This window comes from Mustela nigripes, chromosome 13, assembly GCF_022355385.1.
Source record: "Mustela nigripes isolate SB6536 chromosome 13, MUSNIG.SB6536, whole genome shotgun sequence".
Taxonomy (NCBI): Eukaryota; Metazoa; Chordata; class Mammalia; order Carnivora; family Mustelidae; genus Mustela; species Mustela nigripes.
In genome coordinates this window covers 129,395,341-129,411,924 of record NC_081569.1, presented here as the reverse complement: position 1 = coordinate 129,411,924, position 16,584 = coordinate 129,395,341, and the positions used below count along the sequence as shown (strand labels likewise).

Sequence of the window (16,584 nt, the reverse complement as noted above, 5' to 3'; positions counted from 1 at the left end):
TTGGAACCAGTTTTCCAGTCCCATCAGACGCGGAGCTGTGGCTCTTCTGTGGGGATCTTTTTGCTTTGAAGCTGCCGTCCTAATGTAGCAGCTGGTACCATTTTGTAATGGGAGGAGCATGAGAGAAAGTGTGTCTTTGTGCTTCCTCTGGCCGGAAGGGATTTGTTCTCATCCCCCCAATAGCCATGGCTTCCTGGGATTTGCGGTTAAAGGAGATAAAGCCGGTCATTTTGGTTTTTAGAATCTTAGGGAGCTTTATTAACCACACAATGTCCCTTAGTAGTCAGAGTGACAGCTCAGGCCAGGCTCAAAGGAGTCTTTTTTTTTTTTCCCCCCTTTATCTTTTTTCTAAAGGGTAGGATATTTTATGACCCACAGTCCGAGCTTTCATATATGGACGTGAGTAATACGGATGACGGTGGCGATGGTAACGGCAGATGGAGGACCGGCGTGCCCGGCGCCGCTCTGAGTACTTGCTGTGAAGCCACTGATTTAGGCCCACAGTTTAGCAGTTACTCAAAGGAGTGCCTTTTGACAGAAGTGTCTGTTGCTTGTGCATCTGCCGGGATCAGGAGACAAGTAGCGGGAGCCTGCCAGTGCCACGCAGGTCCCCTGCCTTCTTGTGGACTCTCTGCAGCTCCCAGCGCTGGGAAGGCGCCAGGCAGGCTCGGACACCCCGACTTTGTGGCACCTTGCGTTTGACTTGGTTCATTCTGTGCTTTCCAATATCCAGAGCTAACAGAGGAAAGCCCAGCTCTGAGGGGGGTGTAGCTGGGGGTCCCATGCCCAGGTGACTGTTGGGGGTGGGGGGCGGGCGGGCAGCTTCGGGGAGTGACGTGGGGCGAGGGATGAGACAGACGCTCCTTCAGTGTGCGTGCTGAAGTCGCAAGGTCAGCTCCCGCTCCCGACCAAGACACATGCTCTTGCCCACTTTTCTCAAGACAGCTGACCTAGCTTTCCCGTTCCCACTTCCACTGGACACAGGAACGCAGGATTCTGCCCTGGAAGAGAAACAGCAGCACAAGGAGGATGCTAGTAAGCGGCAGCTGGCATTGAGAGGGGATTCCAGGGACAGAACTGTGGGCAATTTTTTTAGTCCCTTCTCTGTGTTGTTATGCATGGTCTAATTTTTTAAATAAAAATGTTATGCATGGTCTAATTTTTTAAATAAAAATTAGGAAGGAGGCAAAGAGGGCAAGTGAGGACCGGGGCCACCTGGGGAATGGCGCGCTGGTCCTGTCTTCAGGGACAGCTGCCACTCATACTCAGCCCCACTGTTACTGGCCCTTAGAGTTTTTTGAGAGAAGCTGGAAAATGACATTTTATGTGGAAATCGTCCAGTTTTTACAGTGGTAGCCTAAGTTATAAAAATAAAAACACACCAAAAAGCTGCTGTCTGTCTGCACACAACCTGTGGCTACACATCTGTGACCTCCACATTCAGGAATATTCGTTATCACAAGGTGGTCCTGTCCTTGGGTGGAGAAGCGTGAGATGTCACCTGCAGAAGCCCAGGAGGATCGCCTGTAGGCCAGATTGCCTTCGGACATCCTCAGAGGGGCCCTGTGTGGTTCTGTTCTCTTTAACCTATCAAGCCTCCCCAGTAGGAAGGCTTTATACGCAGTAGGAGGTTGATAGGGCAAGATTGTCATTTTCTGCTCATACAACTTTGGTTTTTGGCACTTTGGGGTTTTTCTAATTCCCGCTGGTCCTTATAGTTCCAGTGTTCATGCTGTCTGAACAGCCTAGCCTCTGAGCCTCAGTTCTGGAGTGCTGGGACAGGCATATCGATTGGTTCCAGTGGGGTCAGACTGGTGCACTGTGGTCCAGTCAGTGTCTCAGGCCTTGGACTAGAAGGCTTCCCCTCGTGGCCTCGGGGTGGGTGAGTGTGGGTGGCAGGGACAGCAGATAAGGGTATGTGGAGCGGGAAGCACCAGTGAGCATCTCTTTGGATATCCCTCTGGTCTGTCTTCTTTGGATATTCCTCTGGTAGAGACAAATAATAGCTTGTTCTCCACTTTGGCACTTTCGGCATTTCTAACAGAGTCCCCCACATAGCTCCATTACCTGCCTCTGGCAAAGAAAACTCAAGTTTGTTTTTTCTAAAGCTCCGCTTACCATTTCCTGGGAGCTGAGTTGGATACAGGCATCCTGGGGCTTGATTTCTTCTCAGTTAGCCTTTTCCAGCAGGTTCTGGCTTACTCTGAAGAAAGTCCCATTCTACGAGAGAAGCCAGAAAGGAAATGTATCTTGGTGCAAAATAAAATATCGAAAGTATAAATGTATTTTGGCATGTTGAGAGAATGTTTTCTTTAAAAGTTACAAGTTAGGCTTTAAGTGATCAATTTAAAGGATGTTGCAATGCCACATTTTAGTTCAAGGTTCTGCAAACCACATCCTTCCTGCTAAATTGGCCCACTGCTTATTTTTACAAAGTTTTATTGGAACACAGAGACACCTGTTTGTTCACTTATGGTCCATAGCTCTTTATTGCCTTACAGTATCAGAACTGATTTGGAACAAAGGCTGTATGGCCTGCAGAATCAAAACTGCTCAACTCTCCATAGAAAAAGTTGGCCAACCCATGTTTTAAGTCCATTCATCAAAGTATCTCTTAAGACTGAGAATTATAATTATATGCCATTGTTAGAATAAGGAAATTGATACTTCAAAAAACAATCCTATGGGAATGCTGGGGAATGGAAAGTAGGAAGTATTCTTTGCTCTTTTATCCAACTTGACTGACTCAGTGGATTGCTTGACATCCCCTTGGTATTTCCAGTTGAGATATGCTGGACCGGAACGCCTGTACTTAGGCTTCTGAATGCATCCTTGGCAGGTGACTCCCTCTTCCCTAAGGAATCTGAGTAGATTTGTAACCCACCCATTTAATTAAGTCTGTTAAGCAAACCTTTGTCTTATATCCTTTTTTATTACCTTTCAGTTTATAAAAATAATATAAGGTGATTATTTAAAAAATTAGACCATGCATAACAACACAGAGAAGGGACTAAAAAAATTGCCCACAGTTCTGTCCCTGGAATCCCCTCTCATTCATGTACTTATAGCTAGTTAACACTATGTATTAAAAATCTTTTCCTCAAATTAGAAGCATGTACCTACTATTCTACAACATGTTTTTTAAGAGTTACTATATACCAAACATTCTCATCTCATTAAGTATTCTTTTTTACCATAGTTCTTCATTATTACATAGTATTTTCACATGTGCGTTCCATTATTTACGTAATTTCTTATCGCCATCTATTTTGGTTTTGAGTTGTTTACTATTCAGAAACAACCCTTATGTCTCTCTCTAATTGTTTCTTTGGGATGAATTCCTTGGATTAGAATTGCTGGCTTAAAAAGTATGAAGCATTTCTTTTCTTTTTTTTTTTTTTTAGATTTCCTGTTTATTTATTTATTTGAGAGAGAGAGAGAATGTATGTATTTATTTGAAAGAGAGAGAGAGCGAGCATGAGAGGGGGAAGGTCAGAGGGAGAAGCAGACCCCCCTCTGAGCAGGGAGCCCAGTATGGGGCTCAATCCCAGGAATCTAGGATCATGACCTGAGCTGAAGGCAGTCGCTCAACCAACTCTCTGAGCCACCAAGGCAGCCATCTAAGGCTTTCAGTAGACTCTGCCATCCAGATCTTGCCCTATGGATCTTGCTTTTACACACCTACCGAAGGGCTCAAAAGCATCCAGATTTTGAAAGTAAATTAGAAAGGTTACTATATTTTTATTGGAAATATTTTGATAGAATATTGGTTGAGGTGGCCTCAGCCTCATCCCCTGCATGCACGAATACCAGTGGTGAGTGACTGTGATTTTGGCTTCTCGTCCCCTTTCAGGCTCCCCCTCCCAAACCACCCCGCAGGCAAGGAGGCTGGGCAGATGACTCCGTGAAGTCTTCAAAGTAAGTGCCAGCAGCTCGTGAGTGTGAAGGTGGGCACTTGGCTCTTGGGTAGTTTTTCTTTAATGTTTTTAGAACAGCCCTCCTGAGGTATAATTCTTATCCCATGTAATTCACCCATATACAATGTATAAGTCAGTCAGTCATTCTTGGTGCCCTAACAGAGTTGTGCTACCAACACCACAGTCAATTTAAAACTTTTTTTTTTTTTTTTAAGATTTATTTCTTTATTTGAGAGAGTACAAGCAGTGGGGAGGGGCAGAGGGAGAGGGAGAAGCAGACTCCCTGCTGAGCAGAGAACCTGATAGGGACTCCATCCCAGGATCCCGGGGTCATGACCTGAGCAGAAGGCAGATGCTTAACCAGCTGAGTCACCCAGGTGTCCTAGTTTTAGAACATTTTTTAAAAAGATTTTATTTGTTTATTTGACAGACAGAGATCACAAGTAGCCAGAGAGGCAGGCAGAGAGAGAGGAAGGGAAGCAGGCTTCTTGCCGAGCAGAGAGCCCAATGCGGGGCTCAATCCCAGGATCCTGGAATCATGACTGCGCCAAAGGCAGAGGCTTTAACCCACTGAGCCACCCAGGCGCCCCTAGAACATTGTTATCACCCTCCTCTCAGAGAAACCTGGTACCCATTAGCAGTTATTTCCCATGTGCCCCCAGTCTCCCCAGCCGTAGGCAGTCACCATTCTGCTTTCTGTCTCTGACTGGCCTGTTTGGACGTTTCACATACATGGTATCCTACTTTATGTGGTCCTCTATGACTAACTGCTTTCACTTGACCTAATGTTTTTAGAGATCATCCATATTGTAGGATTCTGTGTTCTTTTTTTTAAACACTGGCATATTTTAATAGTTGACACTATTAAGCATAGTTGACACATAACATTATATTGGTTTCACGTGTACAACGTAACGATTCAGTATTTGTATATATTGCCAATGACCACCACAATATATAGTTAACATTTGTAACCATACATAGTCACAGAAAAATTTTTCCTTGTGTTAAGAACTTTAGGATCCACTCTTAGCAACTTTCAATTATGCACTACAGTATTATGAACTGTAGTCACCATGTTGTACATGACATCTCCATTACTTACTTATCTGATAACTGGAAGTGTACCCTCTGACCCCCATTCTGTGTTCTTTTTTTTTTAAATATATTTTTTAAAGATTTTATTTATTTATTTGAGAGAGATTGAGCATAAGAAAGGGGAGGGTCAGAGGAAAAAGCAGACTCCCTGCCGAGCAGGGAGCCCGATGCGGGACTTGATCCCAGGACTCCAAGACCATGACCTGAGCCAAGGAGTCCCTTAACCAACTGAGCCACCCAGGCGTCCCCTCATTCTGTGTTCTTTTTTTTTTTTTTTTTTTTAAAGATTTTATTTATTTATTTGAGAGACAGAGATCACAAGCAGGCTCCTTGCTGAGCAGAGAACCCAATGTGGGGCTCAATCCCAGGACCCTGGGATCATGCCCTGAGCCAAAGGCAGAGGCTTTAACCCACTGAGCCACCCAGGCGCCCCTCGTTTTGTGTTCTTAAAGTAACTTTCTAAACAGAACAGAATTGCCCATTAGTCATTGTGGGATTACAAACCACTTTGGTCTTTAATCCCTTGTACGAAATCATAGATCAAAAGTAAACCAGAAAAGAATATTTACTACACCAGCAGAGGATCGCCGACTATCAAGTTTAACTAATGTAGACTTGGGAAGGAAATTTTTTTCTTAAAATACAGATGTTACTCTTATCTTGAATTTCCTTCAGCACTTGTTGCCTTAAAAATATACCTTAAAAATATACCTATGCTTTAAGAATATACCCTTTTTCTTTCCTCCCTTCCTTTCCCTGCTCTGTCTCACACACATACACTTTTTCCCCCTGAATCATTTGAAAACAGGTTGCAGAAGTCATGATATTTCACTTCTGAATATCTCAGCACACATCTCTCAAGATTAAGGACATTTTCCAGATGATCACCGTGTTATTCTCACATCCAAGTAATTTCATAATGATTTAATATTTAATAAGAATTTATATTTAAATTTACCCAGGTGTCCCGAAATGTCTTTTATAGCCCCAGGATCCCATCAGAGTTCACACCTTATATCGGGTAGTTCTACCTCTTTATAGCCAGAATAACTTTTATTTAAGTTTATGTAGATACATTTGTTTAGATAAATTCATCTTATCTGAAATATCGCTCTTGTTCTAAAATAATCCCAATTCCTCCCTTGCTTTCTCAGATATTGTTTTTTTTTGAGGAGTCCTGGCCAGTTGTCTTGTAGAATGTCTTAAATTCTGGTTTTCTCTGATTTCTCATGATCAGGTTTAAGTTGTAGGTTTTGGGCAAGAACAGGTGATTTGATATACTTCTTATCATATGAAAATGGTGTAGAAACACACTCCGAGTAGTCTCACTGTCATCCTTACTCCGTCCACCTCATTTCCATCCATCCCCTATGGGTAACCTCTTTATTAGCTTCTGTTCTATCCGACCTATACTCTTTTTTGCAGAATTAAACATAAGCATATACAATTTTAATTTACTCTTCTTTGTTTCTATATACTAGGATTCAGCAAACTTTTTTTTTTTTTGAAGATTTTTAAAATTTATTTGACAGAGAAAGCAAGAGAGGGAACACAAGCAGGGGGAGCAGGAGAGGGAGAAGCAGGCTTCCCGCTGAGCAGGGAGCCTGATGCGGGGCTCGATCCCAGGTCCCTGGGATCATGACCTGAGCCGAAGGCAGCCGCTTAGCAACTGAGCCACCCAGGTGCCCCAGATTCAGCAAACTTTGACCCACAAGCTAACTGCCAGTGTTTAGAGATCATCTTTTATTGGAAAATGACCTCACCCTTTTATTTTAAAATTTTAGATCTCTGATCCATTCAGAATTAATTCTACTGCATGATATAAGGTGTGGATCAGTTTATCTGTTTCCAAATGGCTATGGTCCCACCACCATTTATTTAAAAATCCGTCTTTATCTGGTAAGTTTAGAAACCACCTGTATCATAATTCTACACCTTCGCACATACCTGAGTCTACTTTCAGACTTGTTACTGTGTTCCAGTGGTCTTTCCATCGATTCATTTGCTGGCAAATACCACTCTTTGCTTTATAGAACATAGCACTACTTTCTAGTGCTAACCAAGGAGAAGAAGGTAACTTTGAAATGTAGGTCTCATATATCAGTGAGAGTCTCCCAGAGTTGCCCCATTTTTCCAAGGTATTAGGGGATTTTAGTGCTTGTAATATCTGGAATTTACTTTGAAATATGGAGATCAAACAAACCTTGTATCTGCTGCCTAGAGAACAAAAGGAAATCTCAAAAATGAATATTTTAAATGAATATCTCAATGAATATATTGAAGATTTTTCCAAAGCAAATCAGTTTGCTCCAGGAAAAAGATATTTTTCCATTTTATATGTTACTTTTCAAAGTATTATCTTGTGTGTCTCCTCAGTCTGTGGCCTAGTGCCAACTTCTCTCAATGTTGGGGAACCCAGTGCCCATCCTTGAACCTTCTCTCTTCTGTGTCAACATGCACGCTAGCAGGATCTCAACCCAGTTCGGGAGTTTGACTGTCACCTTCACAGCGACACCTCCAAAATATATATCCATCTAGTCCTGTCCCCGAACATCCAGTCATCCAGGTGAAGTTTCCACTTGGATGCACGACTCAGTCACAGCATATCTGAATCAGTGCTCCTCCTTGTTACCCGTCTTGTCCCATCCCCTAACCTGCACCTGCCAGAGTCTCCCTCAGATCTCCGTAAATGCTGACTCTGGCCTCCCCGTTACTTCCGACCATAAACTTTGGAATCCTCCTGGACCCCACTTTTCATCTCAGCCCATGTTTGGTCTGTCAGCAAAGCAGGTGAAGTCTGCAGATGAAATAGGTCTGTGGTCTGCACCGCCGGTGCTCGGCTGTGGCCACTGTCATTTCTAGCACCGGATCAACTGAGAACGTCCTGAACTGGTCTCCCCCTGCATCCTTTCTCCCTCCGTCTTATCTCCACAGAGCCAGAGGGACCTTTTTAAAACACAAGCAAGGTCATTTCCCTTGTCTCCTCGGAGCCCTCCAGTGGGATTCCCCACAGTCCAAGCAAATCCCCAAGTTCTTACCGTGGCCGGCAAGGCTCTTGCTGACCTCAGTTTATAAAAAGTAGCTCCCCTCGTCACTCTGTGCTTCCTTTTCTTCATGTATCCGCACGTGACGTATATGCGTACGTACATATATGTATTTGTGGGTGCACATACATGCAGTCTCTTTTTCTCTCCTGTAATGTAAGCTTCTTGAGAGGAGACACACTCTTATTTACCTATGCCCAGTACCTCAAATAGTGCCAGTCCATAACCAGTGCTCCGTGACTGCCAACTGAACAAATGAATGATCTCATTGGTGTTTTTGCTCTCAGATCAGGTCACTTTGCTGTCAGTGTGGGAAGTGGAGATCTGGAAGGTTGAAGCGCAGTTGGAAAGGTAATACTCTGTTTGAAGGATGATAAGAGCTGGACGAGGGCAGTGATGTGAGCCTGGATAGGAGCGGAGCTTTGGGGACCATAGGTCAGATACAGGGCAAAGAAGAGAGGACGGGCAGGTCCTGCACGGGACCTCGCTTTGATGACTTGGTTGGGGTTGGTGCTGTCAGGTAGGGAGCACAGAAGGGGAGACCTGATTTGTAGGCCGGTGGTGGTCCATGTAGATAATTTTCCACAGTTTGGAAGAGAGGCCAAAAGAGAGGCACAACTTGGTCATCTACACAGATAGAAGCCAAGGACAGAGCCTTGGATTTGGCTGTTTGGAGGTTACGAGGGGCCTTTGAGAAGGTTACGGTGATTTGCACTGGGGCAGAAGCCATATTCGGGGCTAAAGAGGAACTGAGGTGAAGAAATGGTGATCTTCCCTGAGAAAGAAAGGAAAATAGGGGACAGTATTTGGAAGGAGGGGTTTGTGTCAAGAACCATGTGTGTCACATGTGGGGAAAGAGAGCTTGCAGGTGGAACAGGAAGGATTGGAAGAAGCAGGATCCTTGGAAGGATTAACCCTTCCAACAGAGGTTGATAAACCTTGGACAGAAGGAGGCAGGGACATTTTTCCTCCAAGATAAGAGGGAGCTTGGAAAGGCTGGGTGAGCTATCAAGAGAAGTTGAGGGAGTAGGGAGTTGGGGGAATTTCATTTTGGATTGGCCCTTTGGTTTTCTTCTTTTTCCAAAGTAGAAAGGCAGACCGTTGAGCTCACTGGAACCGAGGAGAGCTGGCCTCTGGCGGCAAGGTAGGCCAGGCGTGTGGCAGGAAGAGGAACAGGCCGCTGGCCAGGGGTAGGAGCGGCCGTCGTCGGGCCACATCAAGGACCCACCCATTCAGGTTGGAAAGCGTGGCCTCCTGCGCCTTGTGGGGCACTCCAGGGAGGACAGAGTGTGTCTGTGCTTCCTGCCCTGTAAGAGCTTGGGTTCGCATTGGGAAGATCGGGGATTTTTGCTCACGAAAATCAGGAAGGAGCACATTGCAAGTGAGAACCAGATGGACTGGCTCACGCCGGTGACGGGACATCGGAGGAGACGCAGATCACAGGGACTTTGGGGTCCCTTGCAGAGGACACGGAGGTCAGGCTGGGTGGACTCGCATGCGCAGAGGATCATGAGGAGAGCCTTGGTGTACGGAGAAGTGTTGCGGGGATGGTAGCCTTATTGCTTAGAGCAGGGAATTCATGCTGGAAAGTCATACACTCTACTTGAATTCTTTTGAAATGATAAAAATGACACTGACTTAGCTCAGGCCGCTAGAACAGAATGCCATCGACGGGGTGCCATCGACAGGGTGGCTGAAACAACAAACATGTATCTGTCACCTTGATTGCTAGTTCTGGAAGCCAGAAGTCCAAGGTCAAGTTCCCAGCATGGTCTGGCTCTTGTTGAGGGCTTCTTCCTGGTTATATCCTCACACATCCTTCCTTGGTATGTATATAGAGAGAGGGAGATCTTGTATCTCTTCATTGTCTAAGGGCACCAATCCCAATGTGGGTCCCTTGGACCTCCTCTAACTCCGATTAGCTCCCAAAGGCCCCACTTCCAAGTGCCATCATGTTAGGGATTAGGGTTTCAGTATATGAATTTGGGGGGCATATAAACATTTAGTCCACAGCTGTTCCTTATAGGCGCATTGTACCAGCTCTGTTGGGTAGGCTCCATTCTAGAGGTAGGTACCTCTCTACAAGGGAGGCAGGAGGAAAAGGATGTTTACAGAGGTCTACAGCTGTGTTGTTGCCAGTGGGAGGTAGAAGGGCTAATTCCAGATACGAACCAGGAGCTTATAGCCCAGGAATGTGAATTTCTGGGATTTATTTTATTTGTATGACACTGCCCAAGATAGAGAGCAGAACGTGTATCACCTGCCACACTGGCTAGATTCTGGATACCAGGACTCCCATGCTTGTCCCCGAGCCGCAGGAAAGGGCCGTATTCAGGAATATTCTGGGGCCTATTGGGATCACTACCTTTCCTTCTCCGGGCACCAAAGTCATAGCTATGCCAAAGATTCCATCTGGGGCCCTTATAGCCTGTGGGTCGCTGACTTGGCCATGGAGAACAGAGCTGAACGAGAGGCAACTAGACCCAGTAAAGAGAGGAAGGAAAGGTAGTCTGATTAAGTTTTGTCTCAAAGTGTCTGTTTTTGGGTTTGTCCCTGCATTGATCTGCAAGGGAATGAGGCAAGTAATGGCCCCTCAGGGACTTTCAGGACTTTGCTCTCAATGTCAGCCGTCATTTTCAATCACCCTCTCCCTCCCAGCCATTAATTTTGGCCCAGGATCATGGGGACTTGTCCATCTATCACTCCTAATTGACACTAAATGATCTGTCAGTTTATTGATGAACGGCAGGAGTGGAATTGTCACAATATATTTTACTTTCTAACAACTCCTCCTGACAATTTTACCTTGTCCATCTCACTCTCCTCACATAAATCTCCATTGGCCGCTCGTTCCTTCTCCTGGGCTGTTCTGGTGCCAGCACTTCCACACCATCTGCACGCATCAAGGACATCAAGATGGCGGGAGAACAGCCGAGTGCCAGGCCCGAGGTTGCCCCCTTCCCTCCTCCTCCTCTCTTTCTCTCTCTCTCTCTCTCTCTTTTAATGGCATAGATGTTCCAAGAATACTAAAGGGCTTCTGTCCTCTCTCTGTGTATGTGTCATTGCCATACCAGAGTCTCTGTACCTTCTTGTTAGCAGTGAATAGTTCATTCTTATTAGGCCACAAAAGTGTGAAAGGCAAAAACTCACAGAGCCTCTGGGCTTCTAGATCTATAAGCACTGTTGCAAACATGTGTTTTGTCCTCTTGCACCAGCGTTGTGACAGGCTTTCTCTCCCCATGGGAGTCAGTTTCTTAGCACGGAGGGCAGCTTAGCTGGAATTTCTCCACTGGTGTGCCCTGTGCTGCCCGGTGGGTATCAGCATGCCGAGATGTGGGTGCTCAGCTGCGGGGTTGCGGGGCCAGGCCCACAGTTGACAAGGTCCCTAGGCTGTGACCATGCGCGCAGTCCTGTCTGTCACCCAAGTTTTCCATTAAAATGATAGTTGGGTTTTTTAAAAGAAAATATTTTATTTATTTATTTGAGAGAGAGAACACACAGAGGGAGAGGGAGAAGCAGACTCCTCACTGAGCAGGGAGCCTGACACAGGGCTTGATCCCAGGATCCTGGGATCATGACCTGAGCTGAAGGCAGACACTCAACTGATAGAGCCACCCAGGCGCCCCTACAATGATAGTTTTAAGTGCTTTATGTTTTGAAAAAGATGAAGGAAGAACTGGAGGGGTGTGTGTGTGTGTGTGTGTGTGTGTGTGTGTGTGTGTAATACTGGGCTTTCTATCTATATGTGTATGTGTGTTTGTATGTAGTTACTTAGTGTTAAGAAGGTATACATATAGATGTGAGAAATCTTTTATCCTTTATGAGTCCAAAGATAAACAGAGAAGCTTGACCATATAGAAAGAATGTCATTGTTCCCCTCCCCCTTCCTCTGAAGATAATTTTTATTAACTGATAAGGACTATTTTTGTTTATTAACAATCATTCCATTATCCTGTCTGTCAAAATTAAAAATCATCCCTTAATGTCATCTGATATCTAGCCATATTCAGATACTTCCATTGTCTCAAAGATGTCTTTTTACAGTTGGATTGTAAAAAGGGCAAATCAAGGTCTACACCTTATATTTAGTTATTAGATGTCTTTAGTCTCCCTTTCGTTCTGCAACACCCCTGCCTCCCTTTTTCTCTATGCTGTTGATTTTTTTCTTTTTTTCTTTTTTCTTTCCTCTTCCTTCCCTTTTCTTTCTTTCTTTTTTTCTTTCTTTCTTTCCTTGTCTTGTGGAATGTCCCACATTCTGGATTTGGCTTGCGCTTCCTGATGATGGTGTTTCGCTTGTTCCTCCGTCCTTCACGTTCCTTGGGTAGCTGTAGTTACATCTAGATAGAGCAAGTTAGACTCCGGCTCACCATGTTGACAGGAGTACTCAGAGGGTGGTGCTCTGCCCGTCCTCCTGCGTTGCATGGGAAGGCACAGGCAGGTGTGAGAGGCGCAGGTGTGCGGGGGCTCCAGGTGAGGCAAGGCTGTGATCCATGAGCGGGGCCAGGAATGTGCCCTCCATTTCCGCCCCCCTCCAGACTCCCACCTAGAAGTCGTAGCGTCCATGCAGAATTGTGGCCTAGAGCGTGATTTCAATCGAAGGACATTAAATGGTGATTTTCCAATTTTCCCTTAACAAAAATTCTTGTATAAAGAACACTTTTTTTTGTCACCTCATTGGTGGCCTGAAATACAGTTCATGTTCTATAATCCTGCCTTCCCCCCACCTCCCCGTCTTTATTTCAGAAAGTTTCCAACCTGTAAGAAGGTGGAAAGGCTGATACAACAAACACCCTTCTGGGTAATGTTTTACCACCCGTGGCTCTTTCTCTTCCCTATTTGTTTTTCCTTTTTTCTCTTCTGCTGACCTGTCTGAGAGCTGCAGCTGCCTCTGCATTGGTATTTCTAGTAACTAGTCAACGGTTACTTTCCAAGAGATTTTTGTCTGTTTTGTTTCTGAGTCTGTATTGCCCGGCACGTTGAGGTGCTCAGTTCACGCTTGATCAGTGAGTGAGTTTGGGACTTTTCTTACAGAGCTCCAGTAATTAAAAAGGGACCAAGTATCCCTATGTCTGTACTTCCAACTATAAGATCTTAATCCTTGACCTTCAGATTTTCATCAATAAGCATAATTTTGTTTAGTTTTCAAAACAAAACAAAACAAATTAGAAATATTGAGAATTTATTTTCCACGTGCTGCCAACCATCACAAGGAACCCGGGATCAGCATGGCAGGACTGGGGGTCCTGGGCACTGTGGGTGAACTTGGTTCTCAGTGAGGTCGGCTGTGAGAGGCGAGTGTCCAAGATCAGGTGAAATCAGTGAAGTGGTTGCATATGAGGTAGTGAGAAGGAAAAGTCCTCGGTAGCTAGTTGTGTACCCATTTCCAGTAGCTGTGCCCAGGGCTTGGGTGCTGTGTCCCTGATTCTGTGGCTTTTAGAGATGCCCATGAAAGCCTCCAGTGTAGACCTCTGTCTCGACTTTCTATCGTGCTTTCTCATGCATTTATGCAATTCCACTCCGTGGCCTCTAAGACATGGCATATTCAGAAAAGGTAACCTCGGGTCTCAACAGCAGATCTCCTTAATGTACACTTTGTATTCGTTTGTTCTGCATAGGCTCCCAAACAGAAGTTTCTGGCTTTGCTCTCCACCTGTGTTCAGAGCCTGGACAGGAAGTTGGTAAAGGAAGGTCTAGATCAGTTTCTATTTTAATTGAACTTGGAAAATTCACAGTTTTTTTTTAATTGGAATTTAATTACATTGTTTATTGCTGGAAATTACATATGTCCAGTAGAATCTGAAGATGGAGTAAAGAACACCTAGATTGTATGCAGTGAAATAGCTCATGAAGAAAGAAGTGTCCACCGTGAAGCAGTGGGAGATGCGGAATGTGCCCAACTCCTTCTCTCCCTAGGCCCTGCGCATCTCAACACACTTGCACCATTCTGGTAGATTTCATCGGCTTTGGTAGCTGGTTGGGGGAAGGAGTGAGAGTAATAGATAATAACAGGACTGACATTTCCCACCCAGCCCCGCAGTGCACAGCAATGGGGTCCTTACTAAAAGTCACCCTTCAAACAAACTCCTCCATCCAAGTCATTGTATAATTTCCTGTCAACTTTTGAAACATTAGCACTCCTCAGTGAATCTGAATTTTATTAATTTATTTTTATATACATTAGGAATGTGCATAGCAGAGAATTCGAAGGGTAAGGAGGGAGGATAGGAAGCTAAAGCCCTCCTTCCCTGCTCCCCCCGGGCACTCCGTTTCCATTCCCAGAGGAAACCACTGTTCACCAGTATCCTTCCAAAGAGACTTCGTACATTTACAAGAAATACAGGTTCATATAGTCTTTTATCCCCTTGCGTAAATGGTAACATATCTATTATTTCTTTTTTTTTAAAAGATTTTATTTATTTATTTATTTGGGAGAGAGAGCATGAGGGAGAGAGGGGCATAGGCAGAGGGAGAAGCAGACTCCCTGCCTAGCAGACAGCCTGATGCTGGACTCGGTGTCAGGACCCCGAGATCATGACCTGAGCTGATGGCAAATGCTTAACCAGCTGAGCCACCCACATGCCCCCGTACAACAGTATTTCTTGGTGGTCTTTCTGAATTGCAAGACAGAGTAGAACTGTCTCATTTTTAAGGGCTATGTAGTACTCCAGATTTTCCCATCTCAGTAAAAGTAATCCTAAGCTCACCATAGATGTAGTATTTTCCCAGATTGGGAAAGCAGACTTCCCACGTTTATTCATGTACTGAATATAACATGATCTTGTGGAAAGTATCATAAAAGCTTCAGGTAAGGTACATATAGACCCCTTAGGCTAAGGAAAAGATAAGAAGCATGCATGAAGCTTTTTCTCTTTGAGGTTCCGGCGGAGGGCATTTTCACACGCTCCCACTTAGACTGACACAGTGCTGTTCAGTTAAGAGCCAGAGAGATGTTCTGTGTTATAGTCAATGCAGGTTAGAGCCCTGGATGGCTTGTCTAGTATCACAAAACCAATTTACTTATGCAAATGACTAAATATGAAATAATTGGAATCTTGCAGTTCTGTCAAGTGCCTCCCAGTGGAAGGCAATGGCAGTCTGTTCCTGTAAGCCCCCATGTGGAGTAGCATTTGGACACTTCACTTCCCACTCTGAAGAGTGGAGCTGTCTCCCTGACAAGTGGCCCTAGTCAGTCCCCTCTCTGGCGCAGAGGTGAGTACCTGAGGCCCAAGGAGGAGGGGAGAAGTGCGTGTCGTGACTTGAGGTGAACTTGTTGTTTATGCCTGTGTACCAGGGAAGGGACCACTGAGGTCCCCGAGGCCACATGGCATCCAGTAGCTGTGTTTCTAAGGGCCTAAGTCAACAGAACTGCTTCCCAGTTGCCTGTGGGGCGACCTGTGTGGAGGCCTGGGGGGAGGCCCGCTGGAAGACCCCGCTGTCCAGGCCTGATCCCCACTTCCTCCTAAGCCTGCTCTCAACTTCCTTTCAGGTCTTGAGCTTTTCTTAACAAGTTAAGCTACTCTTGAATTTTTTTTAGATTGATTTGAGAGAGAGAGTGGGGGGAAGAGCAGAGGGGGAGGGAGAAGAAGGGGAAAAATCTCGAGCAGACTCTCCACCAAGTGCACAGCTCAGTCCCACGACCCTAAGATCATGACTTGAGCTGAAACCAACAGTCCCAGAGGCTCAACCGACGGAGGCGCCCCTTGTATTTGATGTTTGTAACTGAAAACCAGGAGTGGTTCTGGAGTGAGTTCTCAGCATGTCCTATGAAGGCTTTGACTTGTGGCCATTTGTAGTTTCTCATTCTGCAGAAGTGCAAAGTCTTCTGTGGCCAGAGCTACTCATTCTGTGGGGCCAGGGGTAGGATCGCAAAGTAAGAGGGTCTCGGAGGGTCAGGGAAGAAATGATAGGTCTGCGGAAGTATCCCTTAGGTAACAGCCAAAAAACACTGCGTGGTGTGGAATATTCCTGTCTCTCTCTCTGGATCATTGCACAGTGCAGAGGTCTAACCAGAAGGTTAGAGCCAGTTTCTTCTCACCTCCTGTCAGAGTCTAGTCTCTAGCCTCTAGTAGCCTCTAGTCTCTAGTCCCTAGCAGTGCTGGTCCGGGGTCTGCTTGAATCCCTCCTCCAAGGCTGGGGAGCTCAGTGGGAGTATACTTTTTAAAAGCCTTTTTTAGTTGTGCAAGGAAGCCAAGAGCACTTTAATGATGTAAAAACTCAAACAAGACAGATAAAGCTAAATTTGCCTGAAACCACCATGTTGTCCAAGGCTAGTCAGCACTCTAGAAGTAACTCCTCCTGGTAACAGTTTGTCGGTCAGCTTTTATCAACAATAGATATTCAATATATAATTTTACACAATAGGTATGCTTACTGAAATCAATCTATCTATCTATCTATTTTACATAAATAGGTTCATATTAAGGGTGTTCTCCTTTTTTTCATTTTTCATTTAGCGGTACATCTGGAACTCTTCCCATGCTTCTAACTGCAGCATCGCAGTGCCATGGTGGAGATGTGCTCTTCAC

At 45.1% G+C, this 16,584-nt stretch overlaps 1 protein-coding gene across 1 annotated transcript in view; it reads left to right on the top strand.

Annotated features, from left to right (window-relative positions):
• The window catches only part of IFT43 (intraflagellar transport 43), a 79,997-nt gene that overhangs the window by 26,061 nt on the left and 37,352 nt on the right, over nucleotides 1-16,584 (top strand). Inside the window, exon 3 of the mRNA XM_059371329.1 lies at nucleotides 3,854-3,918. Within this exon, the coding sequence (XP_059227312.1) occupies nucleotides 3,854-3,918 (65 nt within the window). The remainder of the gene's footprint in view (nucleotides 1-3,853; nucleotides 3,919-16,584) is intronic.